The following is a 26956-nucleotide window of genomic DNA, read 5'->3' as shown; positions in this document are numbered from 1 at the left end:
CGCTGTGTAGTGCTGCTGTGCTTCTCGCCTTGCTGCTTCATATCGGTAACGCGGTCAGAGTTTGGTAGGTGCTGTGTGCACCTCTGTCTTCGGAACCTGGCCATGGCAGCTCCACTTGCTCGCTTCCACACGTTGTATGATATGATGTGCTTTTATACTTCGCTGTTTTCTTTTTTGTACCTTGTCTACTGTTATACCGTAGTACTTCATGCTGTTTATGCTTATTATGATGGTGATCATTTAATAATCATACTTTTAGGAGGGAGGAGTGTGGTATAGCCTGCGGACATGCAGGGCGGGGCATGATTATGGGAGGAGGGGTCGTCGTGGTCATCGTGTCTGCCAGGAATATAAGGAGTGCGCGCCGCCTGAGGCGTTGTAGTGATGCCGTAGTCGCCTGGCTTGTGAGTGTGCTGAGTACGTAATAAAGGAGAGCTGCGGGCAAAGTACGCCCGCGCTCGCGCTTGTGCAACACAGCCCGGCTCGACTGTTCCCCCGCTCGTGTCTGCCTGCTAAGCATCTTCTACATGACACTACAGTTGGCTGACGAGGATCTTCGGATCGGCGTGTGCAGGGCGGCAGCGAATAACCCGTGCGGTTCCAGGCTACGGAGCCAAGGGTCTCGCCAGCACGAGCATGGCAGAAGGTCAGTGCACGGCGCACGAACGCGTGCCCGCCTTCGTCGGAATCGACTTCGGCCACGTCGAGTGGGCAACGGCCGCGCTCAGTGTTCGTTTTATTGAGGCACGACAAATCGGGGGAATGATTTCTGCAAAGCCACGGCTAAAGAACGAGGACACGCGGTTCAGCTCGAACGCGGCATTGGACGTCGCGCAAGCTCTGAAGAATGTCCGGGGTCTCGATGGTCGGTGCGCGGCAGATGGTCCGGAGGTCAGCGCGATGTGCCAGGCACGCACGGCCACACGCACGGTCTGCGGCGCGGGTCGTGGGCGAGCGTTGCAATGCAATCACTCGGACGGCGGTCTGAGCACTCGAGGACGTCTACGGTGTGTGGGCTGAGGGTCATCGCCCATCGTTACAGTCATAGATGGCGGTGTGCGAAGCGATCCTTCCGTCCCGGGTCAAGACCTACTGCAGGCATGGTGTTCGGTGCATGGCGTGCACGGTAACGCCCCGGGTCGAGTTTGGCAGCCTGGGCGCGGAGATTCCAGCGACCCGGAGCGGGAGATGCTGCCGGTGTTAGACCTGTTTCCAATTGATCCGGAGATGACAAGATCAGTGGCAGGGGAGGTTGAGGTGACCGGGGCACTCGGTACTCGATGCCCATGTTGAGTATGCCCGATGCCCACTCGATGCCCAACATGCTGCCCATGTTTAGCCTGGTTTCAGTTGGTCCTACGGTGACAGGACCGATGCCAGTGAATGTTGAAGTGATCGGGGCACTGATCGGGTGTCGAATTGAGTCCACTCGTGCTGCCCTCGCATCGCGCACGTACACCGGTGAAGCGATTGCGCCGCTTGCGGCGCCCGACGTCTCGGTGCTCTACCGGGGGCGAAGCGCCCTACTCACGGTGTTCGTGGTGCGAGGGGAGGGGCCCGCCCTTTTGGGTCGGGACTGGCTGGCGCACCTCGGGCTGGATCTCCAGTTCGTACCTCCAGGTGTGCCGGTGCTCTCTTCGATGCTTTCGTCGAGTACCGAGGGCGAGGGTCTGGCGGTAGGAGCCGCGTCGATGCAACGGGAGCGGCCGTTCGTTGCTGCCTGCAATGGTGGTGTGCGGTGCGGAAGCAGCAGGAGCCGTGCCAGCTCTCGCGATGAGCTCTCGCGCGTCGACTGCGTTCATGGTGCGAGGTGCGCCGGTGTTGTTCGGGCAGCTTCAACGGGTTGCGGTGAGCCCGTGGCGTTAAAGGAAGTCGCGAGTCACAACATCGAGTCAACAACCAAGAGACGGACTCGTGATGTGGGTTATGGGTTGCTGTTCATTGCATATTTGTTTTTCATTGTTCGAGTGATGCGGTTTAACGTTGTTGAAATAAATGCCAACAGTTCCTGTGTGAGAGTGGGTTTGGCGGAGATCAATCGATGGGTTTCGCAGTATGGTCAATGTGATGTGGTGGCTTTGAGAGCGGTGGTGGTGAATAAAAAGGTTTGGTTGGCCTTCCATTGCCCCGGGCCGCGGGTAGTTGCTTTGTCATGTGCAGGGATTTTGCCAAAAGAACGCGCTGTACGGGGAAATGAGTTTGCAATGGTTCAAATGTTATTCCTATTGATTTATGGCGAGCCTATGGTTGAAGTGTGGTTTAAATGGAATTGCTACCGTCTAACTGTCGTGTGGGTCTCGGAAATCGACTCGGAGCCAGGACTGGTGCGCTGGTCGGCGTTACCCCCACCTCTGGTTGCGGCAAGGTCATACGTACCTGGCGCCGGGGGCGCAGCTCTCTGTGTTCGCTCAAGGCTGTTTAGACGGGCGTTGGCATCTCAACTGATTGTGGTGCGTGGGTTGTTATGGAGCATTGGTTGCGTCCAGCCAGCGGCGCTGTTCAGCGCCCCCATCCAAGGTCAATCGAGTCTGGCGCTGGCGCCACGGCTTCCAGACATCGGGCTTCCGGCCTCGGAATGTTTATGTGCTTCAGGTCTGCCTGGGGGAGATGTGCCGCCTTGTGGGCCGGAGGCGTTTGATGGTGCCGGGGGAGGTTTGCTCGAGAGATCGCCGCGGCCTTGCCGAAGGCCATGTGAGCATGAGCCGCCTGGGGGCGTTTTCGCTGTGTAGTGCTGCTGTGCTTCTCGCCTTGCTGCTTCATATCGGTAATGCGGTCAGAGTTTGGTAGGTGCTGTGTGCACCTCTGTCTTCGGAACCTGGCCATGGCAGCTCCACTAGCTCGCTTCCACACGTTGTATGATGTGATGTGCTTTTATACTTCGCTGTTTTCTTTTTTGTACCTTGTCTACTGTTATACCGTAGTACTTCGTGCTGTTTATGCTTATTATGATGGTGATCATTTAATAATCATACTTTTAGGAGGGAGGAGTGTGGTATAGCCTGCGGACATGCAGGGCGGGGCATGATTATGGGAGGAGGGGTCGTCGTGGTCATCGTGTCTGCCAGGAATATAAGGAGTGCGCGCCGCCTGAGGCGTTGTAGTGATGCCGTAGTCGCCCGGCTTGTGAGTGTGCTGAGTACGTAATAAAGGAGAGCTGCGGGCAAAGTACGCCCGCGCTCGCGCTTGTGCAACACAGCCCGGCTCGACTGTTCCCCCGCTCGTGTCTGCCTGCTAAGCATCTTCTACATGACACTACATGCATGAGCTGCTTAATATTTGTTGTTCCTTCGAGAAAAACTAAACCTGATGAAATACACCAACACTCAAGTTCACAGATGGCTGATTGCATCCGATGCTGGATAACAGCTCTTCGACAACGGATCATTATCATCCGTGTGCACTGCCAATTGCACTCCATGCATGAACCTCTTTAAATAGTTGATCGTAAGATTAAAAAGAGTCTCACTCAGTACGCTACCCTGTGGAACACCCTTTTGAAGGAATCATTTTTTGAGATCACCCCTGCAAAAGAAACTTTCATGGTTTTATTGGAGACAGAACACCTGATCCAGTGAAAGACATTACCGCTGAGGCCTAATGAATGCAACTTGTATCTGAGGTCTTCCCTCCATGAAGCATCATATTATTTTTCCTAAAAAAAAAAGGTCCTTCTCAATAAAAGCTTTCTCTGTCTCATTGTGTGGGTGAAGGACTCACTCAGAAGGAGAGTTTCCTTTTTGAAAGACCGCTCTGGGAGGGTCAGTATATACAGTACAATGAAATTACAGACCAATGGAGACCTAAGTTGATCATTTTGCAAAGAGAACGCATTTACACGACATGGTAATCAGACATTATATCTGATTTTCCTTTCCAGCTTTTAGTAATGGGATGATACGAACATGAGGCCAGCTTTCACCCATGGTCCACGACACATTCAACAGTTTGAGGACACTGTGTTGGTACTGCATGGTCAACCGTCGAATAAATTCATACGATATTCCATCAATGGAAAGAGAAGAGTCTCGACAAGAGGAAAGAGTACCGGAATGCTTTGATTCAGAACGGAGAGGCAAGGAAGTGAGAGTCTTTCGATCAACCACAAATTATGTCACTATGTTTGTCTCGGCATGTAGAAAATCCGGAACTCTTCTCATGAGAGCAATCACTTTTACTTTGCATACGATTCATTTTGAGAGGTCAATGTAGTTGCATCCATAAAAATGTCAAGAGTATTGGGGGAAACTATGCCATTAATCTTTTTCACTGTCTTCCACATATCTGAGAAATCGCACAATGAGACACAATATCTGAATGCGTAATGCCATTTAGCAGGCCCAAACAACTATGGACAAAATATTTCTTATTTTTGTAATCCACTGGGTCTGCTAACTTTCTTATATGCTGAACCATCTGTCTAACTTGTTTGATGCTCTTTAATAGCTTTTGCGCAGTTATATTCCACCGTGGGAGAGCTCGTCAAAACACTCTGTCTGAAGGCAATTTAATAGAGGCTAGGGCTGCCTCCATAATCCTGGTGAAAATTTGATCAGAAATAGTATTCATGTTTTCAGAATATAAAATAGTATCCAGTTGGCCTGCTCGAAAATGAATCGACGTCGATGAGGGGGTAGTGAGCGACTGCAACTGAAACCGACGAAGGAGATAGACACAGTTTTGTGATCACTACCACATAGTTCATCCACGACTTGCCATGAACATTTGACAGTTAAGTTATCAGAACACAAAGCAAGATTATTGTATCGTAAAATACTCCAACAATGACGAATTCAGTATTCTTCAACGGTTTTATTCAACCGAACATCGGAACGTACCAAACCTTTGCACTGCACACCTCCTGACCTGTCATCAGAACTCCTCTCCTATGTGATCCTGTGTGATCAGAACCCAGAACTCCTCTCCTCTTCACCCCCTCTAGCATCCAGTCTATGAACAACACCACAAAGATCTAGCAGATGACTTGGAAAGATCATTTTTTTTTAAAAAAGTGCCCAATCCCTTAACCAAGAAGACAAGTGAAAATTCATAAATAAGGTTGATCAACTCAGGACCCCTCCTGTTACAGACCACACTGGCCTCGACAGGATGGTGGGTGTAAAAAGTATCCATAAGTTATCAGGTCCCATCAGGTAAACAATGTCTGACAGGTTGAAAAATAATCGGGATCCCTCTGTTACAAATGCTAACTACAACGGCACTCAGAAGAGCGCATACCTCCGCGAAACTGAAGTGTACATTTTGTATCTCACGAGTAGGCCGGACGGATCTGCATCCGGACCATTCGTCCTTGTCACACCTGGGGTAAAAAACCTCCGTCCACCACCTTCGGTGGCAGAGGTAGTAATACCTAGCAATTTATTATTCGTATTAATGCATATGGCAACTGCCACCTGATATTTCCACTGTATCTCAGTAAAAGTGAAAGATAGAAGTGAAAGGTGAGCTATTGTCAGCTTAAGAAAGATAGCTATCCTCCCCTGCCATCACCAAGATCTTGCCTTATGCTAGCAAAAACACGAATACTGTTCAAGTGAGGGGGATAAGAAGGTATCCTGAATACAGAGATCCTGAGGATGCAAAGAGCAGTTATAAACTGTCATCTCGGTGTTTTGCAGGCAGGGTGAGGCATCATCATTTGTCGTCCCTCGGATGGACGTTAAATGAAAGGATGAGAGAGGGTAGCTGAGGAGTTTGTGAACAGGCTGTGATGATATGGGGGGGTCTGGGGGCTATGGGAAATCCTGAAGAGTTGTGGAGTGCCTTGAACACCACCATCCTTGATGTTGTGGGTGGATGTCTTGGAACTCACCGTCGGGTGAAGAAGAAATTTGTCTCTCAAGGGACACTGAATACCATTGACCAGAGTCGCAGAGGCAGGATAAATGGCAGAGCTGAGCTATTCAGGAAGTTTAGGTGTAAAACTGTACATGTTCTGTGGGTGGACAAGGAGGCCAATGTGTGAGGAACTTGTGAGGGGGTAGAGCATCACCTGCGGTCAAGTTATTCTCGTCCTGCTTACAGTGGAATTTGTGCATTGCGTTCCTCCAAGCCCGTCACTCGGTGGACTGAAGTTAGAGCGGAGGGTGGTGGCCTCTTTACAGTGGAGTCCGAGCTGTTAGTGAAGGCCTGCTGGGCCAGTTACTTTGAGTGGCTGTACCAGGCTGATCCACGAGCTGTTGAGTTGGATGTCAGGGGTGTTACTATCGCTATTGCTGACCCTCCAATCAACTGTGATCCACCTTCGTTTGTAGAAACACAGGCTGCGGTGAACTGGTTGAAAGGGGTAAAGCTCTTGGGATCTGTGGGCATCATGCTGAACTTCTCAAGGCTGGTGAAAATGCTGTACTCGTGTCGTTGCATGTAGTTCTGTGCTTTGCATGGACCAGATCTGGCCTATCAGTGGGATACAAAATGTGCACTGTTCAGCCTAGTGGAGGTACGCACTCAACTGAGTGCCATTCCAGTTCTCACATATGGTTGAACAGTTTGTTTATTCTTACTGAGAACAGTGATTTGTTGTTTTTTTTTAATTTGGGGTATCGGGATGATGCCTGGTGTTGGCTTTATGGTTAGGGTGGTGGGCTTGGGATTTCAGGATCCTGAGTACAAATCCCTCTCGGCTGTTGAATTAATGCCAGGTGTAGTTGATGCCTGTCATCCTTCTGAGGTTGTAAAAATGAGTGCCATCTTGCTGGTGTCCTGTGTCGGAGTGGTGACCTGTCCAGGATTGTACTCAATAGCCAAGGAGACTGCTAAGGCAGCACCAATGCTCTGCACATAGTATGGTCCCAATGTAAGGATGGACTGGGATGGCTGTCTTCTGACCCTTGGTCCCAATGTAAGGATGGACTGGTATGGCTGTCTTCTGACCCTTGGTTCTGCTTCATTCATATTGAGTAGTTTTCACTTCCATCCACTCTTCAAGCTATTTTCATGTCTAATTTTATTCCTGTTTTTTTTTTAAATTGCAGGATCTAAGGCTCATACTGGAGTTGCTACACACATACCTTACACACATGGACATACAAACTATCAGACATAACACAGGACTGTTAGATGCGATAAACACAGCCACCGAGGGGAAATGCCATCACTTATCAGTACACTTTGGGTCCCAGCAACGCCACAACAATGGTGTCACCTTTCTCACCACACACAGTGGGGAATTTCCTTCGGAGGAACTTCCTCCTTCCCATGGAGGCCAACCTATGGGGATTGTCTGCGCTCTTATCCTTTGAAATGCTGAACATCCAGCAAGGAAGCAGCACATACCACGGTCTTTTGGTGTGACTCAGCCAGGGTTTGAACTGCTGACCTGCCAGACTTGGAGTGGATGCTTTAACTGTCACACCACAGAGTCTGGTTCTCGTGCTTGTAGGATATTTTGTTGTATTTTGGAGAATTCATCGAGTTTGGGGGGGGGGGGGAGGTTTCTTTGCTCCAAATCAAAATCAGAGTTTGAGAGAGCAACACGATGATCTCCCCGAAATGACTCGTTATTTGGATCGGGTGAAGTATTGCGAGAACCATAAATGTCATTATTGGATACAGCATCAGATCCCTGTCTGCTGAGCCATCTCAACATCATTCCCGAAGGAAAGTAACCCCTCCAATTTTAAGAAAACAAAAAACCATATCCAGTAGGAGGTAATAAACACATCGAGTGAAAATGCTCAAAATATGACTCTTTCCATCAAAATTCACAGCATCCTAAATCTGCCCCTCATTCGGAAAGGATTAGTCAGTGGTACCCGTTGTCTGTCTGAACCACCATCACCAAACAACCAACAACTAGGCCCCTCCTCACATGCGTTAAACCAGAAAAGACGTGTTTATGGGAGTTGATCTGCAACAGATAAAGACCTCAAAATTAATCCATATTCATCCCTGTGTCTTATTTGCAAAAGTCTAGGACAAATTTGAATTATTGTTAGAAAAATCCAGAAAGTAAATACCTTTCCATATAATCAATGAAAGTAAATTTTGGATAATTGGAAATTAGTACGCACGTTTCCAAATAACTTAATGAAAAGTGTGGTAAGCAACACTGAACTTTTATTTCAATAATCTAATCAATTCTGACGATAGAAACATTTTGACAAAAGAAGAATCTGAACATTGGTGAAATATATCCTTTTGCAAAAGAACAATGCACTGGGAAGATTAAAAAAAAAAATTTTGTAATATGCCCAAGCACCTACCTACACCTGACAAATACAGCCAAGTGTCACTTTGTGGTCAAAACACTGAATGTTATCCATCTATTTGATGAATCACGTTCAGTAAGTCCTTTCACTGGATGGAGGAAAATGTCAACATTCTGAAAAAAGATCGATCATCTTAATCACGTGCCATTAACTTACACCAAGTCTATGCTTAACAGTATATCACTCCATGACGGAGATTTAGGGGGAGGAAAGATGGCAAATTTGATGCCATTTTGAAGTCCTCAATCCTCACCTTTCATTTGTAACTCAAGACTGTGGCAGCATGTGTAACACAAGCAGCATCATTGGCTGAGGACATGGCTGTGTCACTGATCCAATGCCCTCTGCTGGTTAGGGCAGGAATTTTGATGTTCATAGTGCTGGAGATAGCTTGCCTACTCTTCGCAAAGGGCACCATGGGATCTTTAACATCTACCAACGAATGCAGGTAGACGTGACGCCAGGTTTAACGTCCATCCGAGGGACGGCACAGTTTACAGCTGGATAGCAATTCAAACCCAGGCTAGACAGCTTAGACGTGAGTGTGCATACCTCTAGGCCAGTGTTTCTCAAGGTGGGGCGTGGCAATATTTTGGTGGGGCATGAGGATTCAGAATTAATGAATCAATATATAATCGCTTTCATAGCTTTGCCTTTTGAATACATATGTCGTATATACTGTAGTGTCTCCAATCATGGTGGGGCATACGATTTTTTTGAAAATCAAAGTGTGGCGTGGGACAAAAAAGGTTGAGAAACACTGCTCTAGGCCATCCTCCCAGCCATAAAGTCCTCAATGAGTAAGATAAGTAAGTCAATGAGTAAGTCATCGTGCACTGTCCGTCCCATCCGTCTCCTATTTCGACTTCTCCGGCCAAACTGCTGGGCCGATCCGGCTGAGATTTGGCACCAACGTTCCGCTTCTTACTGGTAATGGGCATTATAAAGCTCGTTCTGGTCACGTGACTTAAGTATGTCAAAATGGCGGTCTTAGTAAATCTTCTTCTCAAGACCCACCAGTCAGAATGCGACTCCATTTGGGTAACAACATTAGGCCAGGGTAGGGATGTCAAATTGCCGAGGTCATGCCGATCACATGACCGGAAGTGTATCAAAATGGCCGGCTTAGTAAATTTTTGGGAAAGATCGCATAAAATTATTTTTAAATCTTCTTCTCTAGACTCACCAATCAGAATGCCACCAAATTTTGGATTACAACATTCCGCCAGGGCCCAGATAAGCTACAGGTCCAGTGGTCCTATTTTTTTGTGTTGGAAGGGTGAAAAATTATTGGAATCCATCACTTCTGCCAAGGAATGTGACATAGTGCACGTCATAATTAAACGAAGAAGTGAAATAATCTTCAGCTGCATCTATGGACTGGTCTTGTCCACTTCAAAACAGCAAACGCTATCAAGGTCAAGTTTGGATGGATATTTAAAAAATTTAAAAGATTAAATTAACATTTAACAGTCAATTGCTGACTAATTGATTTTTTATGTGCTCCTCTTGTGCCCCATCAATGTTTTCCTCAGCAGAATTATAATGGGCTATCTGTGACATATTCCTCATGTGGGAAGAATGAGGGGTGGAGGGAGGGGAGGTTAGGAAAAATATAATTAAGAAAAGGAATTGAAGCCAATGAAGGAACGGAGAGAAAAGTAAGTTTGTTCAGAGTAATGTTTGTGTTATGATGCTTTCAAAATCTGATCTCATAAGATCTGATGAGGTTCTCATCAGATTTTTGTCAGACCTCATGAGAAATTAGGAGATTATTTTGTTATTGAAACCTCAGCTTTACTATCATGTTCCTTTTCCAGGTGGTCTTGTTAACGTGGTGGTCACTCTTCCGTGATTCCTTTTTCTACACACTCAGCGTCATCATCCTTATTCTGGTAAAACTTCCATGTTTTGTTTTTACATTACAACAATAATTCAATTTTGTTTGGTTATAAGGAAAAGAATAACCAAACATGACAATTTGACAAAATAAGATTTTAATCAAATGTCCAGGTAATTAATCTGCCGATCTGATCATAAAAAGCACGGTGACCCATGTCTCATTACATGTCTCATTACATGTCTCACCCATGAAACCTACATGTCTCATTTAAGAATATATATACATATATTACAAGACCCAATCACGTCTCTCACCCGTAATTGGAGGGAATAACCAATCAGCTCTGACCTAATCAATTATCCCAGGTGGCTAGGATTACAAATATATTATCTCCTCCCATGCTCTTGTGGCCAAAGAAATCTGCATAAAGCAACCAAGAAAAGCTACACAAGGTAAGCCCTTTGCTGTTTCAAACCTGACATAGGTTCCTCTACTGCAGAACATTCATAAGTGGTACATACATGAGAATCCCAATGCGACACAAATCGATTCCAAATGGAGTTGAGGCAGTTCTTGAGGCAAAAAGAGGTCACACTGATTATATATATATATATATATATATATATATATATATATATATATATATATATATATATATATATATATATATATAAACACAGATTTGATATTTCCTGTCATAATAAGTGTTGTTATATCCTAAAGAGTTCACATAAATCACTTGAAAGTGCTTTTGGTTTCATATTACAATTATTTATTTTATCACGTCCCAATTAATAAATTTCCCACTGGATTCAGACTTTTGCACCCCACTGTAGACATAACCCGAAACGGTCCTTCCGACCTGATAAAGACGACATGACATTAAACCATGTGCACACCACTTTGCCTCCAATTCCGGATGGCTTCTGTGTGGCACACTCAGGTCTATTTTAAAGGTCACAAGTAAAGGACAGTGGAGCCGTGTGACAGCTCGAGTAATGCTTTGCAAAGACCCTTTACGAATGCGATATAATACAGTGATATGAATAAAACTCCATTTTGTAGAAGGAAAACCAATAGAGCGAAGGACAGTTGAATGTCCTTGTGATATACCTGACTTGTAGCCTCACTGCGAATGCATGCGTCGGGATAAAAGGTAATATTTTGAGAAGAGGGGAAGCCGGTTAGAGAGACTGGAACATACAGCAACAATGATGCTAAACTGTATGACCTTCCTTTACTACTGCTGAGAGTGATATTTTAGCCTGTCTTTTAAACTCACAGCCACATCCATGGCAAAGCCACGGATCCACCCAGGGAGGTTCCGGATAAAAGAAGCAGGTGTTCTTTGAGGCACCGAAATGTGGGTCTATTTTGTTTCCTCCATAATCCACTGCATTAATGGCTCGTATGCAAATTCCCTTCAGCAGTGGCAGTTTTGTTTTCTTTCTTCATGTGAGTGAAGCATTTCAGTGCGACAGAGAGCAGCAGCTGCGTGAAGGTGATCAAGGCGAAATAAAAAGCAACAAGTGAAATTTAAAATTTTTTAAGTGAAATAGGGGCATTGTGAACACACTAAGTTTTCTTTCATGGAAGAAACATGGTATCCTGTTGGGTAGGCACTGCATGATTAACTTTTAAACTATTATGACTGCAGAACTATGAAAAGGTTACGTGTCTTTCACCTCACCATTCACTTGAATCATTTGTCATACATTTGATATTAATAAATCAGCAAAGCTGTATTTCATCTTTGTTATCAAAAATACCGTATTTTCACCCAAATAACCCATGGGTTTTACAAAAAAAAAGTTCAAAAAATTCCAACTGTGGGCTATAGTCGTGTGTGGGTTATACGGGGCAGTATTATACCACACGGCACGTGACAACCACAGAGGGCCAAGTTACTGTAAGTTATCAAGGAGATACAAAAAGAGGCAAGTTTTCTTTTCTCCAAGTTTAATTGTAATTCTTACGATAATTCCCGGACCTGTGTTTGTGTGTGTGTATGTGTGTGTGTGTTTGTGTGTGCGTGTGTGTGTGTGTGTGTGTGTATGTGTGTGTGTGTGTGTGTGTGTGTGTGTGTGTGTGTGTGTGTGTGTGTGTGTGTGTGTGTGTGTGTGTGTGTGTGTGTGTGTGTGTGTGTATGTGTTATTTATATTCATAATATGTATATTCATCCTTCGACATTTTTGCAATTTTTTCACAATAGCTGGGGATTTCGAACTCTCTTCTCAGGACTTTTTTCTCTAGGGTCTTGTGCACATTTTGATACCACATATGTCCAAATTGAACTTACCGTTCAGGTATCACATGACAAGTAGTAGTCACATGTCCAAAAAAAAAAAACCCTGCAATTTTTGCACATGTTTATGGACAACAAACACATGCGAATAAGGGTTACATGCATTTGGACACTGATGGTGCAAATTATTTGGCCTGTAATCTCTTCTGAGTGTTTTAGCATGTTGCCGAAGACATACTGAATAATTATAGAAAAACAATAAGATACTTAAAAATATAAAATTAATGCATTATGAAAAAAATAATTTCACCATCACATTCATGACATGATGATCGATACATGTGCAACTTTTCAAGTTCATTGGACCATCAACAGGCCAGACCCAATTATGGAAAGCTCAAAATGACCCAGTTCAGGGCACACATGCCTGGTGGTGGCTTAATGGTTAAGGTGGTGGGCTTGGGATCCGAGGATCCTGAGTTCAAATCCCACTCGGATGTTCAATTAATACCAGGTGGGGTTGACTCTGCCTGTCATCCTTCCGAGGTCGGCAAAATGAGTGCCAGCTTGCTGGTATCCTGTGTCGGAGTGGCGACCCGTCCAGGATTGTGCCCAATAGCCCAGGAGGCTGCTAAGACAGCACCAACGCTCTGCACAGAGTATGGTCCCAATCTCCTCTCCTCCTGATGGGGCTCAAACTCAAGACCCTGGATCCCAAGCCAACCACCCCAACTACTAAGCCAACACCAGGCTTAAAACTCAGTTCCGTTAAGGTTTATCATCCTGAAATGGACTTTCACAGCGGAGACACAGCGAAACATTTTTATTTTTATTATCATTATTATTAGACTATGGAAGCCAGTATAATTTTACATGAATTACAAGGACAAGCAGATTAATACAATGCAAATAACCATTTCTCAATAGATTATGGCAAAATGGCTTTATCAATATTTGATGAAAGGGAAGGAAACTGACTTGAAAGAAGTTTTGTTTGGTTCTGAAGGGTCAAATATATTCATCCATAATGTATTTCCTGCAGAAGGCTCTTTGTGGCTCTCTAGGGGTATGATTGTTTTTGGAACGGGAGAAGAAAAAGCAGGGGAGGTTCGGAGAAGGGAGGAGGAAAAAGGAGGGAAGGAAGATACAAGGGACATATGGGGAAGAGGGATTATGGCATCAAAAATTTCCTCCCTTTTGTGTACATCATAGGTAAATGGCCTCTAATCAGATATGCTCTGCATTTCAGCAATTATATAGTTCAAATGCTTGAGGATTCTGAAACTGATTTGCGTGGATCTTTCTCTGTTTTCTTTTGACAGTGTATTATTGATGAGAAAGTTTTCTGGTAAGTCCCACATTGCAATGCATACATTTAAATGTAAACTACTAAACTTACAGGAGTTTGCACACTTTACATGCATGTATTTGCTGAACAACAAATCCTCTTGGTAACAATCATTATCACGTTACTTGAGACGAATTTTGTTGCAAAGACTGGAGGGGAAAAGCAGGCATTATGTAGGCCATCCTGCCAACTACATACCCTTGGATAGATGATTTATATCTGTCTATGTCAAGTCATTCGTCTCCAACTGGTTTCAATGGAGGAGACGAATGGTTTGCACTCTCTTCCTCCATCCCACCTATTGTTTTTCAATTTTTTTTTCCCCATACCCTTTAACATATTCAACTGAAACTTGGTACGTGGCTTTATTATGATAAGTTACAGAACAAGTTCTAGTTTCAGGAAGTTTCGTCAATTTTTCACAGATCTATGCCCTTTTTAAACTTATTTTTAAAAATCACATTGGTAGGGGCCATGTATTGCAAAGCAATTCCTGCTCTTGTTGAAATGGTTATACACGAGATTCAACAGAAGCAAAATCTGAATGCAAAGGTAAAATGTTTCTCTCCAGAACTTGCACCAGGACTGACAACTTTTCATGGACTTTGACTTAATTTTGAACGATAATTTTGGTCAATATGCATCCAACTTGAATTTGGTTTAAAGATATTGTAATTCAGGCAAAGCACCGTTGAATCAAACAATCAAATTTGAAAACGCTGAAGAAATCAAAATTATTTTGGCAGAGTACATTAGCAAGGATATAAAGTCTATTTATGAGATTTTGGACAAGATTTCCAAGGTCAGGTGTGGGAATATCAGGAAACAAGGTCAAGTGTGGGAATATCAGGAAACAAGGTCAGGTGTGGGAATGTCAGGAAAAGTTGGGGTTTTTTTTTTTTAGGAGGTTGGTGGCAGGATTTGCACTCCAGCCGCCGTTAAACACATCATTCCGCAAAACCCACAAATGTAAGGCAATTTGAAAACCCACTCCGTGGGAGTACCTCCTGTGCTGCTGCCCTTCGCAGGGAAGCTCCCCGTATGATGGCATTGGGGCAAAGCCTTCGGGACCCTCATTCCATGATGATAGGAGAGAACTACAGGGTCTTCTGGAGTGCTCAATTCCTCAATACCGACCACAGGCTTGTCATAGTAACTCTGAAGTTGCAGCTTAAATCTGGGAGAATGGTACTATCCCAGCCTAGGCTGGATGTTGGCAAGCTCAAGGATGAGAGGGTGCTGAGGAGTTTGTGAACAGGCTGAGTTGGGATTTGGAGGGGTCTGGGTGCTTTGGGGAATCCTGAAGAGTTGCGGAGAGTCTTCAAGATCATTGTCCTTGATGTTGCCGGTGGATGTCTTGGAACTCACTGTAGGGTGTCAAATAATTTTGTGTCTCAAGGGACAGTGGATATCATTGACTAGAGCCGCAGGGCCTGGCTTAATGTCAGAGCTGAGCTGTTCAGGAAGCTAAGGCATAAAACAATACGTGTGCTTAGGGTGGACAAGGAGGCCTATGTGCGAGGAATCTGTGAGGGGGTACAGCATCACCGATGGTCAAATGATTCTCATCCTGCTTACAGGGGAATTCGCGCATTGCGTTCCTCCAAGCCCGTCCCTCGGTGTACTGCAGTTAGAGCGGAGGGTGGTGGGCTCTTGACAGAGGAGCTGTCAAACTGGACAACTGAGCCAGTTACTTTGAGCGGCTGTACCAGGCTGACCCACCAGCTGTCAAGTTGGATGTCAGGGGTATTACTATCGCTATTGCCAACCCTCCAATCAACTGTGATCGACCTTTGTGGAAACACAGACTGCGATGAACCAGTTGAAATGGGGTAAAGCTCCAGGGATCTGTGGCATCCACGCTGAACTTCTCAATGCTCCTGGAAATGCTGTACTCGTGTCGTTGCATGCAGTTCTGTGCTCTGCCTGGAACACAGGCATCATCCCAACCAACTGGAAGAGGGGCCTTGTTGTCCCTCTTTGGAAAGGGAAAGGTAATCGTCAAGACTGCAACAACTACTGAGGGGTGATGCTGCTCTCAGTGCCAAGCAAGGTGTTTGCTCAGATAATTCTTGACAGGGTTCAGCACAGCGTCCAGAGCAATCAGGCTTTACACCAAAGAGGTCAACGATTGACCATATCCTTGCTCTGTGGGTCCTCACCGAACACAGATGAGAGATTCGGCAGGGGACGCTTACAACATATGTTGATCTCTGCAAAGCGTTTAATTCAGTGAATTGGGATGCCCTCTGGAGGATTCTTGGTCTTTGTGGGGTGCCACCAAAACTGATCAATCTGATGTCTGAACTATACTCTTGTACTGAGTGCTGTGAGATGTGCTGATATCATCTCCGACTTATTTCCAGTTGTTAATGGAGTTCATCAGGGGTGCGCTCTGGCCCCCACACTTTTCAGCACTTGTATGGACTGGATTCTGTGGAGGATGTCGGAGAGATCAAGCTGCGATGCAACGTTTGGGAATGTCAAGATCTTTGACCTTGATTTCGGAGATGATGCAGTCATCTTTGCGGAGACTTTAGATATCCTTTTGCGGGCCCTCGAGGTACTGAATGAGGAGTTGGTGCTGCTGGGATTATGAGTTTCCTGGATCAAAACTAAGATCCCTTTCAATGACATCTTGGATGCTGCTACCTTGTCTGCACCTGTTTGTGGTGAGGATGTTGAGGTCACGGAGAGATTCACTTTCCTTGGCAGTGATATTCATGTCTCTGCGAGCTATCAGCCAGAGGTCAATAGATGTCGGGGTCGGGCTGATGGGGCCTTACGGATTCACTGGATTATGGGGTGTGATGCTGTTGGTACCTGTGTGGGAGGACGAAAGTCCGAGTCTTCAGGTCCTTGGTGCTTCCAGTGTTGCTCTACGGATGTGAGACTTGGACTCTGATCAGGGATCTGAAACGGAGATTTATTTCCTTTGATAACCGGTCTGTTCGGAGAATCCTTGGCAATAGCTGGTTGAACTTTGTGTCCAACGAGCAGTTGCTGAGACTCAAATGAGATTTGTTCCCTGCATTGTCTGTGAGCATCAGCTGCGGATGTATGGACATGTGGCTCATTTTTCTGACGCTGGTTCTGCTCACCAGATTCACTCAACAAGGCAACCGAGTGAGTGGAGGAGGCCAATGGGCCAACCACATGCCTCGTGGTTGCAGCAGGTTTAACCGATCAGCATCTCAAGGAGATGGGAATGGGCCAGGCATCTGCCTGGGGGATGGCCAGACGGAGGCCCCTGGAGTACCGATGGAAAGTGGACACAGCGACGCGCTGCTCTGGTGCATGCTCCCATACCTTTCCTGACCTGCTTCAATTCAAAAACTTTGTTGAGCGAAATGTGTAGCATGGATGGACAGTGGTGATGATGTGATATGATATAATGTGGAGAGTTTTTGATTTCTTTCGTGATTAAGAATTATCGCTACTACATGCTTCCACATAGTTTTAAAGAGACACACAGCCAAACTCAGTGATGGAGGAGCAAGAACATAGAAGGGATCAGGGTGCAACAAAAAGGATAGTAGAAGGAGATGGGGAAGCACACAATAGTAAGGTTTAAGGATAAAATGGAGGGAGACCTGGAGAAAGAAAGGAAGTGGGGAATAAAGAGGGATGGGGTAAAATGCATGTAGTGGTCAATCTAGATTCAGAAGCAAACTCTCTGGAATGAAAAACTAGAAATTTGGAAGGAGGTGAGCTTGGGGGTGGTAGGGTTAATGGGGCTAGAAAAGGTAATGGTTTTGAATGGGGGGTCTGAGATGGTGGTGAACAGCTGTCTTGCAGACTTGGAGGGAAGAATGAGCTTGAAGATGATGTCGAAGTTGATTCCACAGGCATTAAGAAAGAGGAAAATATGAATGGAGGTGAGCAGTGATTTTGTTTTTTGTGTTTCACCAGAAGTGGGTTGACAGTCTATGGTGGACCATGTGCACCCTGCTGAAATCTCGGGGGGGGGCGTGGGGGGGATGTGGGGAGAAGCACGGAAATGGCAGAGAGTGCAAGAACAGAAAGGATGTGGAATAAGACAGAGAAACCATGGTCCTGTCTTGGATGGGAAAGTGATAAACCCATCGACTCAGCTTCAACACAGGAGCTTCCAATAATCTTGAAGGCCTTGGTTTCCACGGCGTCAAGCTGAGCATGCAGATGTGAGGCAGGGGAGCCATCCCAGAGGGGAGAGCTGTACTCCATCAAGCTATGGATGAAGGCCTTATAATTGGATAGGCATTCAGGCATGCCAAGGATGGACATTGTACGATGGAGGATGCCCAATCGGTAACTGACTTTGGAGGCCATCTTTGAAATGTGGTTTGCCCAAGAAAGGTCATGGCTGATGGTGCGACCCAGGGGTTTGACGAACTGGACTTTCTCAAGAGGATTGTTATGGAAGTAGATTGGGGGTGGGGGATGGGAGGAAGAGGATTGCCAGACGGTCCTTTCGGATAGAGAGAGTGATAATGAGAGCTTTGTCAGGATCGAAAGACATATTCTAAGTGTTTGACCAGTTTGTGATTTTAGCCAGATCTGCAGAGAGTAAAGAGGCTGCTGCCTGCCGATCTGAGGGATAACAGATGGTACGGCAGAGGGTGGAGTCATCAGCAAAGAGATAAAGACAATTTTCCAGAGTCAGAGAGATCATTGATGAAAACCATAAAAAGAACAGGACCCAGAACACTGCCTTGAGGAACTCCAGACTGGACAGAAAGAGGGGATGAGAAAACTTCATTAAGAGCCATATGTTGGCTGCGACAGGAGAGGAAGTCTGCAAGCCATGAGTGGAGATGGCCTTGGATACCATCGGAAGAGAGTTTGGTGAGCAGGGCAGGGTGCCAGACCGTATCGAAAGCACACGATATGTCGATGGATATTATATGGCTCTGATTTCATGTCTGGCATTGAGGACCTCCATCCATTGTTGGAAAAGCAGAAGCAGCATGTCCAGGGTAGAGTGACCAGTTCTGAATCCAAATTGATTATCGGAAATCAAGCCATTGGAGAGTTGGAAGGATTTCATGTCTGAAACGATGATGGATTCAATAACCTTGCTGATGATTGGGAGAAGACAGATTGGCCTGTCATTGCAGCAACCTGTTTTTGCACCTTTTTTATGCAGAGCGGTAAACTTCATTTGAAGTGTGGGAAGGAATGGAATTGGAGCAAATAGCAGAGACAGTCTTACTCAGGCACCACGAGGTTTTTGAGGAAGGAGACAAATTTGAAAGTTCAATGTTGATGTTGGACAGCAAACTCGGTACTGAAGGTTGTGGTAAAGTTTCATCAAAATCGTATGTGTAGTTTCAGAGAAGAAGTTGCAAGTATTTGTGGATGGATGGACAGACGGACGGACGGATGATGCGCTATCCTATAAGCTCCCCGCAACTACGTTCCAGGTGAGCTAAAAATGATCGTTAATATCAATATGTCTCTTCCTGAGAGTCTGGTTCAGAAATTTGAGGATTTGCGATAGCAAGACGTGAGAAACATTATTTGTGGGGAATTCCTCAATGTCAAATGATTCCTCCTCTGACATGTCAGAAGGACGATCTGGAACACTTTCAATTTCTGGTTCACAAGCTGCGCTCACGTTCCATGGTGTGCCTGCTCTATTTTAGACGAGGTAGGGAGGAGTGGGAGGTGGGTGGAGGCTCTGATATAACCTCACGTAATGTGGAAGGAAGAGGGGCAGCAGGATCAGAGTCTATGACAGGTTTGTCAACATCAGGTTCTCCTTCAACCCTGTCACTACCCTCAGGCATGTCTTCAAGAGTAGTTAGTACAGGAATTTCCACAATTGAAGTCATTGGTGGTTAAATCAGGGCACTGTTGGGTGAGTATGGGGGCAGTTTTTGGCTCTTTTACAGTAGGGTCCTTACATGGCTCATTCTTATTACCCCGAGAAGGAATCTTGACTGTACTTTCTTTAATTATCTCCAGAAGCAAGTCACATTCACCTTTATCTACCGGCAGGGGGGCTAATTTTCACTTGAGAGGAAGGGGGTCGGGGAGGGGGGGGTCCCTCCTGAGCTGTTTTCCTCTTTCTCAATGAGGAAACAACCGTAAACCCATCCCAAACCCTTGAGGAACTGTCATCTGCGATGCTTGTGATTGATGTTTCATTATCCGAGACAGTAACTGTAGCAGGGTCATTGACGATAATGGGTGGAACCGTATTAGCCGGAGCGGTGGTCTTCTCCGCTGAAGTGGATGTGGTTTGAGGACCAAATCATTTTAAGTGACCAAACTCGCCATAGACAAAGCATTTCAACGTTTCTGTCGATGCATACACTTGATAATTGTGTCCATCCACATGGAATCTAATCACTACATTAAGTACTTTTTCCACGTTAGATGCAGGAAGCACAATGTACCCCTGTCGTCGGAAAGACAACACATGGTTAGCCTGTTCGTTCTGACACCCCAGAGGTAACATTGTAATCTGAGAAAATGGAGATGGCTCAGTTAGAAGTGCTTCATTCTTTATAAATGATGGAGCATTAGTGAGTGCAACTTTACAGCAGAGGTTGTGAGTGGGGCGGCCAAGATGAAATGGCCATTATCCGTAGATAAACCGGTAGAGACAATTTCATGTACCAATTGTTCGTCCGACATGACTATTCGTTTGTTCATTCGTGGAGACGCGCGTATTTCAAAAAAATCCAACAATATTTCCAATCGCAGAAACAATATCTTCCACACTGACCTCGTCAGGAGGAACACACACTTTGAGGCCCATGTTTCTGCATGAAGGCCTCAAAGGTGGCAAAGCCGGGAACGTGTCGACGTTTCCATGATCCAAAAATTTCCGGACTAAGTCTAATTGAGGCTGGGGAAAGGATGGGGGGTGCTACAGCTTTCTGTAAAGCAGGGGGAAAGGCAAAAGCATCACTGAGCAAATATCAGCACGAGAAACTAACGCGGAAAAACATCTCCTGATGAAAAAAAAGGGACGAGAAACCATGGCTACCTGTTAGAATTTCGATAGAAAACTCACGTCCCTCCATAAGCTGTGGGCTTTCTCTGTCTCAGGAAAAACGAAAACGAAAGGGGAGAAGGAAAATAAAATAAATCAAAGAATCAATAACAAAAACGAAGGCGGGGCGGGTTGGGACGGGGACGACAGGTGATGAGAGGGAGGGAAGGAGATGAAAGGGGAGAGTGAGGGGTGTAGTGTTGGGTCTGATGAAAGGGGATTTATGGGGGCACAGAAAGTAACGATGTGCAGCTAACCAAAAAAGGAAAGAAAAAAGGTGAAAACAACATGAAAAGGGATAGAAGAGTCAACAAGCAGAGCAGTTCGCAGCTCAACGAAACCACACAGCCACCATGACACCGCACCCAACGCACCAACGGCCAGCAAGGGGCGAGAGAGAGAAATATGTAGATGTAGATGGAGTCATCACTGTTTGGAGGATGGTACAACACACAGACAAACAAGAGGTGGGGCAGAGTGGAAGTTGCATCCAAAGGTACTCCTGTGGGTTGGGATGTGGACGATCAGTACACGGACAGTGAGAAATTGAGTGGTCAATGAAAAGTGCAACTCCACCCACATGGTGGGGTTCAGGCCTATCAAATCGGAGGAGACAATAGCCAGGGAGAGACACTCAGGAGTCAGGGACGTCCTTTGGTGGAGGAAGGATTCTGTGAAGCAAAAGGTTGGATTGGAGGTTTCAGATATTTGAGGTCCACACAATGAGAGCCAGAGGAGAAGGCATTGGGAGGATGCAGGACAGGGGGAGATTGGGAAGATGAGGAGGCAGCTGATAGAGGCGGGAAAATGGGGAAGCTGAGAGTGGGCGGGATGAGAGGGAAGCTGAGATGGGTGGGAAAGGCTTAGAGGTTGCAGGATGAGGGGAGGAGGGGTGGAATGAGGGGGAAGCAGAGACCGGACAGGACGAGGGGGAAGATTTTAGGCGGAAGTTTTACGGGGCTGGGATGGGGGAAACTTTGAGGGACTGGGTTGGAGGGGAGGAGCGTGGAGAGGGGAGGGTGAGGTGGAAGCTTGGAGAGGGTGGGTTGTGGGGGAAGCTTGGAAAGGATGAGGTCAGAGGGGATGTCGGAAGAGGGAACATGAAGCGGAGGGATGCTGAAGAGGGGGACAAGTAGAAAGTGTGGAGTTGGAAGGACATAAGCTTGTAGGAGATGTGGGAGAGGGTGCTGACATAGAGGGTTTGACACTGAAAGAACGTGTAGGGGATTTGATTGTTGTGCACAGAGAACATCTGCAAACTGATGTTTGTGAACACAATCTTAAACAAATGGAATCTTCTCAAGACTCCCAAATTTAACATTCTGAGATAAAGTTTGTGACCCTCTTCACATTACAGTACTCGTACTGCATATACCACTGATCCCTACCCCCAAAGTTCCCCAAACTCTGATAATATGCTAATAATACACCTAAACACTGTCATCGAAACCCCTGGCCGCCACCTCCTTCTAAGGGACTTTAAATGCCCCTCACATTAATTTGTTAGCTGGTTCATGTATTCTCCCCTGAACTAATTGGACTCTCATCTGCTCTTCTTTAGTGAGAACCTTTTCCTTTTCCAACATGTTTTCTTTCTGATGAGATTCTGCGCAGATGTGGAGTTGTCAACTCTCTCCCTTATTTTATCAAAAGATCCGTCAAACATTTCTGGCATCAGATCACTCTCACCCTTGGTCATTAGTGATCATCCTTGTATCCATTTCGCAATGGCCATTTCATCATTCTGCTCGCCACCACCAAGTTTCAAGCAGTGATACACCAAAGTGGACAAACCAGCAATCCTTGAAGCAACAAGAAAGCTCAACTGTGGTGTTCCTCTCAGTAGTAATATTTCAGTCTCTGCATTGTGGAACGTTCTCAAGACCAACATTCTGCAGCTGGAAGCCATCCATGTCCTCCTTCAATATGTAAACCCAGTCTTGAGGCCACTCAGGTTCTGAAGAGCTGTCAGATGTAGGAACCGTCGCTGTAATGCCGACATGCAATTGTCCACTGAGCCCAGCTGGGAGAGTCACAAGCATGCATGAAACCATACTAAACCTTGACCAGAGTGCAAAGCACTGCATGAGGGACGACTCGTAAATGTCAAGGACAATAAAAATAATAAATTATTTATACATGTCTGATCAAACATCTCCCTTCAGCACGATCCCTGTTTTGTTTGTGTGGAATCCGGCATTACAGCGACACGCATCAAATTCACCAACGCTTTCCGAATGTTGTTCGAAAATGTGCATCAGCACGATCTTCACTTCACAGACCCGCTATTCGAGTCACGATAAGGAGGGCAGCCGATGCTGGATTTACAAGTCACTCCTACCATGGTGTCAGGTGTCCTGTCATGCATCGACACCATTAGGTCTTCACATCGCCACCAAGACCTTTGCTATGTAGACATCAGCAAAGTCTTCGACTCAGTCAACTACTGCCTTCTCCACAAGAAACTTACCAGCTATGGAATCACAGAAAATGTCAAGGAGTGGCTGACTGCGTTCCTTTTCATATTTCATCAAGACAACGCCTGATGGGGACACCCCTTGAAGATCTTCAAGCAACGAGCGTGAAGGAACTTGTACTCCTTGGCCTTTGTCCCATCAAATTGTGAACTTGTGGAATTCCCCCCCCCACCCCCACCGATCCCCCCCTCCCCTCCGATGTGGGTCTTGTACCATCACTTACTGTGTTTAAAACTAGGCTGGATACCATATGGGCCTTACTAGTTCCAGACATGATTTAGCCTTCCATCATTATAAACGCATCCTTCTTACATTTTTCCCTTTGGTTTTAAATTTTGTCTGTTTTTTTTTAAAATACGTTTTCTGGCAACCAAACATTTGTCCACATCTCGTTGATTTTCAACAGTCGCAGGACTGCACAAATGTCCCTCGTGGAACACACCCATGAAAACCATTATCATACCCACGACGACAATGCCCACCTCACTCTTTCATTCCTCTTTTTCCCCGCCTTTGGAATAAACTCCCTCACTGTTCAATCCCATTCTTCCCTTCAGGCCTTCAAAATAGCTGTTCACCAGCACCTCTTATCGTCCCCCATCCAAATCCTCGATCTTTTCTATCCCCGTTAATCCATCCCAAACCCACCTCCTTCAAATTCCCTGCTTTCCTTCCTCAAAGTCCCTGTTATTCCTCAAAGTTTCCAAATATTACAGTTTGCACTATGCATTCGGGCAGTGAGCGTTCTCCTGGCACCTACCAAACCCAGATTCGTCCGTCGGACTGCCAGATGGTGAAGCGTGATTCATCTTGTATTCCCCATGTTCCCCGCCCCATCCCTCTCCCTTCCACAGATTTCCTAATGTCTCTGTTCCCCACTGTTTTGTCCTTCCCACTCCCGCCCCTCTTGTCTCATGCCCCTTGCTGTGCGTTGTGTGTTAGCTTTCACACGAGCCTCGACAAGGTATACAAAAAATAAAAGAAAAAAACACGTAAATTTTAACGAAAACACAAACTGCAACACAGGGAGAAAAACATAACAGGAAAACACAATGGATTTGATTCGGAAAAACTTAGCTTTGATTGAGGTGGAAGGAGCAGGCTTCAGATTGGACCGACACGTGGAGCAACCCATGAACCGGAGGTTTGCATAATTAACCCCTCTCCCCTCCATAAACCTGTTTTCATATTAGGTATCAAGGTTCATAGTAGAGCAGAACAGCAGGGGAAATGGATAAACATACAAAATGGGGGCAAAGGGAAATCAGTGGGATGATGACAAACAGATGCACTGCAGCACAAGGAGAGGAATTGGAAGAAAAGGATGGGAACAGGGTATTTGCAGGTATGGTAAAGTTCAGACACGGAAACTGGGGAGACCATGACCTGAATTCCTGTAGGGAAGAGCTTGAAATACCAGATTCAGGAAGACAGTTCCACAGGCGAGAAAAGATGGTTACGAAAGAATGGAGGTGAGTGTTGAGTTTACAGTTGTGGAAGGTACTAAGGAGAGGTTTTCTGGCAAAACATGTGTGACTGGCAGGGGCTGAGCTTTTCTGGCAGGGGCTGAGCTTTTCTGGCAGGGGCTGAGCTTTTCTGGCAGGGGCTGAGCTTTTCTGGCAGGGGCTGAGCGAATACTTGAGAAGGCCGAAGGAACAAGTCCAGAATCGAGCCGGTAAAAAGCTTTGAGGCCACCAACCTCTCTGCGGTGAGCACGGAGACTCGGCTTTGTGACAACATTCTATTGACTAAATTTTGCAGACATACTTGGGCCTAAATACATGTCTGTGAGAGACTGAAATGTTTGGAAGAGTGTGCTGGAATATGGTATTTACTTGCTTTTTACCCTCACCGAAGGAGAAGGTATTGTATTTGGGTCCATTTGTTTGTTTGTTTGTCGCACAGAAGTTTCATGTTTTTCTCCGCAACCACTTGTTGGATTGAGACAAAATTTTCACCATTGGTGCGACTACACATGTGGAATGTTTTAATGATAATTATGACTTCATAGATCACGTGGTGTGGCAGCCATGTTGGAAAAACGGAAAAACTTTGGACTTCTGTGTCTCTGAAACCGCACAAAGGAAAACATTGAAACTTGTCACATAGCAAGTGCTCCTCATGTGGAATGAGTGCGATTTTTTATGATGTCATAGGTGCCTTCGTTATGACCTCATGAATGCAAATGTAGAACGCTACATCCGATCAGTGTGAAAATATTTGAGGATCATCTCGGGATAAGATGGTCCACAAAAACTTTTTGATGACGTTATTGTCACGTGATTTGGCAGCCATGTTGTTTTTTTTTCAAAAAAACCTTCAAATTCACCAAAAAATCTTCAAACCACCAAAAACCTTCAATTTCATCAGTCACATGATTCAGCAGCCATATTGTTTTTTTAAAAACACCTTCAAAAATCTTCTTCTCTGAAATGGTTGAACCAGTCATCACTGCCAGCATTTATAAAGTGGCAGTTCTAATTATGTCTCTTATTAATTACGTAACACACCAGTACACAAACGCCACACAAAATATGCCACACAAAACTACACAAACACCACACAACACACCACACAAAATAAGTCCGGGCGACGGTCTGCAATCTCGGATTGCTCTTTTTCTTGTCTTGTTTTTCTTGTAATGTTTGATAATCACACCTGGGGTTAAAATGGCTATGGATCTGTAAAAATAGCAAGAATGAATTGATACTGTTGTCCTCTCTCTCATAATCATTGTGTCTACAGGTGGGAAGCCATGACCTTGGTGACTCTGTACAGCGTGTATATCATGGTGATGAAGTAAGTGTTTGCCATTTGAACATTAAATTCACACATGCTGTATTTTGAGCAATATTAATTAATGCATGCCATCATGCCATCATGCTGTATATGCCATCGTGCCGTGCATGCCATCTGCCATGCATGGCATTAATGCACGCCACCGTGCCATCATGCCAATTAATTAATGCATGCCATCATTCCATTAATGCACGCCATCATGCCGTGCATGCCATCTTGCCAATAATTAATGCCTGTATTAATTAATGACTCAAAAACACCATCGGATGTATTTACATGACACGGCCAAAAGTATGTGGACACCTGCTCATCCAACATCTCATTCCAAAATTATGGGCATTAATATGGAGTTGCTCCCCCTTTGCTGCTATAACAGTCTCCACTCTTCTGGGAAGGCTTTCCACGAGATGTTGGAACATTGCTGCGGGGATTTGCTTCCATTCAGCCACAAGAGCATTAGTGAGGTCAGGTACTGATGTTGGGTGATTAGGTCTGGCTCGCAGTCGGCGTTCCAACTCATCCCAAAGGTGTCCGATGGGGTTGAGGTCAGAGCTCTTTGCAGGCTGGTTAAGGTCTTCCACACCGATCTCAACAAACCATTTCTGAATGGACCTCACTTTGTGCACGGGGGCATTGTCATGCTGAAACAGGAAAGGACCTTCCCCAAAATGTTGCCACAAAATTGGAAGCACAGAATCATCTAGAATATCATTGTATACTGTAGTGTTAAGATTTCCCTTCAATGGAACTAAGGGGCCGAGCAGGAAGCATGACAAACAGCCCCAGACCATTATTCCTTCTCCACCAAACATTACAGTTTGCACTATGCATTCAGGCAGTGAGCGTTCTCCTGGCATCTACCAAACCCAGATTCGTCTGTCGGACTGCCAGATGGTGAAGCGTGATTCATCACTCCAGAGAACGCATTTCCACTGCTCCAGAGTCCAATGGCGGTGAGATTTACACCACTCCAGCTGACACTTGGCATTGTGCATGGTGATCATAGGCTTGTGTGCGGCTGCTCGGCCATG

The 26956-nt window shown here is 45.6% G+C and overlaps 1 protein-coding gene across 5 annotated transcripts in view; it reads left to right on the top strand.

Annotated features, from left to right (window-relative positions):
• LOC147019630 (sodium/potassium/calcium exchanger 3-like) overlaps window positions 1-26956 on the top strand; it is a 262889-nt gene that overhangs the window by 196118 nt on the left and 39815 nt on the right. For all 5 annotated transcript variants that reach the window (XR_015061467.1, XM_085894183.1, XM_085894182.1 and 2 more), the window contains exons 7-9: window positions 10049-10123; window positions 13639-13664; window positions 25872-25925. Coding sequence is in view for 4 of the 5 variants with exons in the window: in XM_085894183.1 (XP_085750309.1) it covers window positions 10049-10123; window positions 13639-13664; window positions 25872-25925 (155 nt within the window). In the remaining variant the exon portion in view is untranslated. The remainder of the gene's footprint in view (window positions 1-10048; window positions 10124-13638; window positions 13665-25871; window positions 25926-26956) is intronic.

The sequence above is a fragment of the Eptatretus burgeri genome, chromosome 9 (assembly GCF_056783735.1).
Source record: "Eptatretus burgeri isolate ZD-2024b chromosome 9, Ebu_testis_v1, whole genome shotgun sequence".
NCBI classification, from domain to species: domain Eukaryota; kingdom Metazoa; phylum Chordata; class Myxini; order Myxiniformes; family Myxinidae; genus Eptatretus; species Eptatretus burgeri.
Note: the sequence above shows the minus strand (reverse complement) of the source record. Positions and strands in the feature narration are given on the sequence as shown.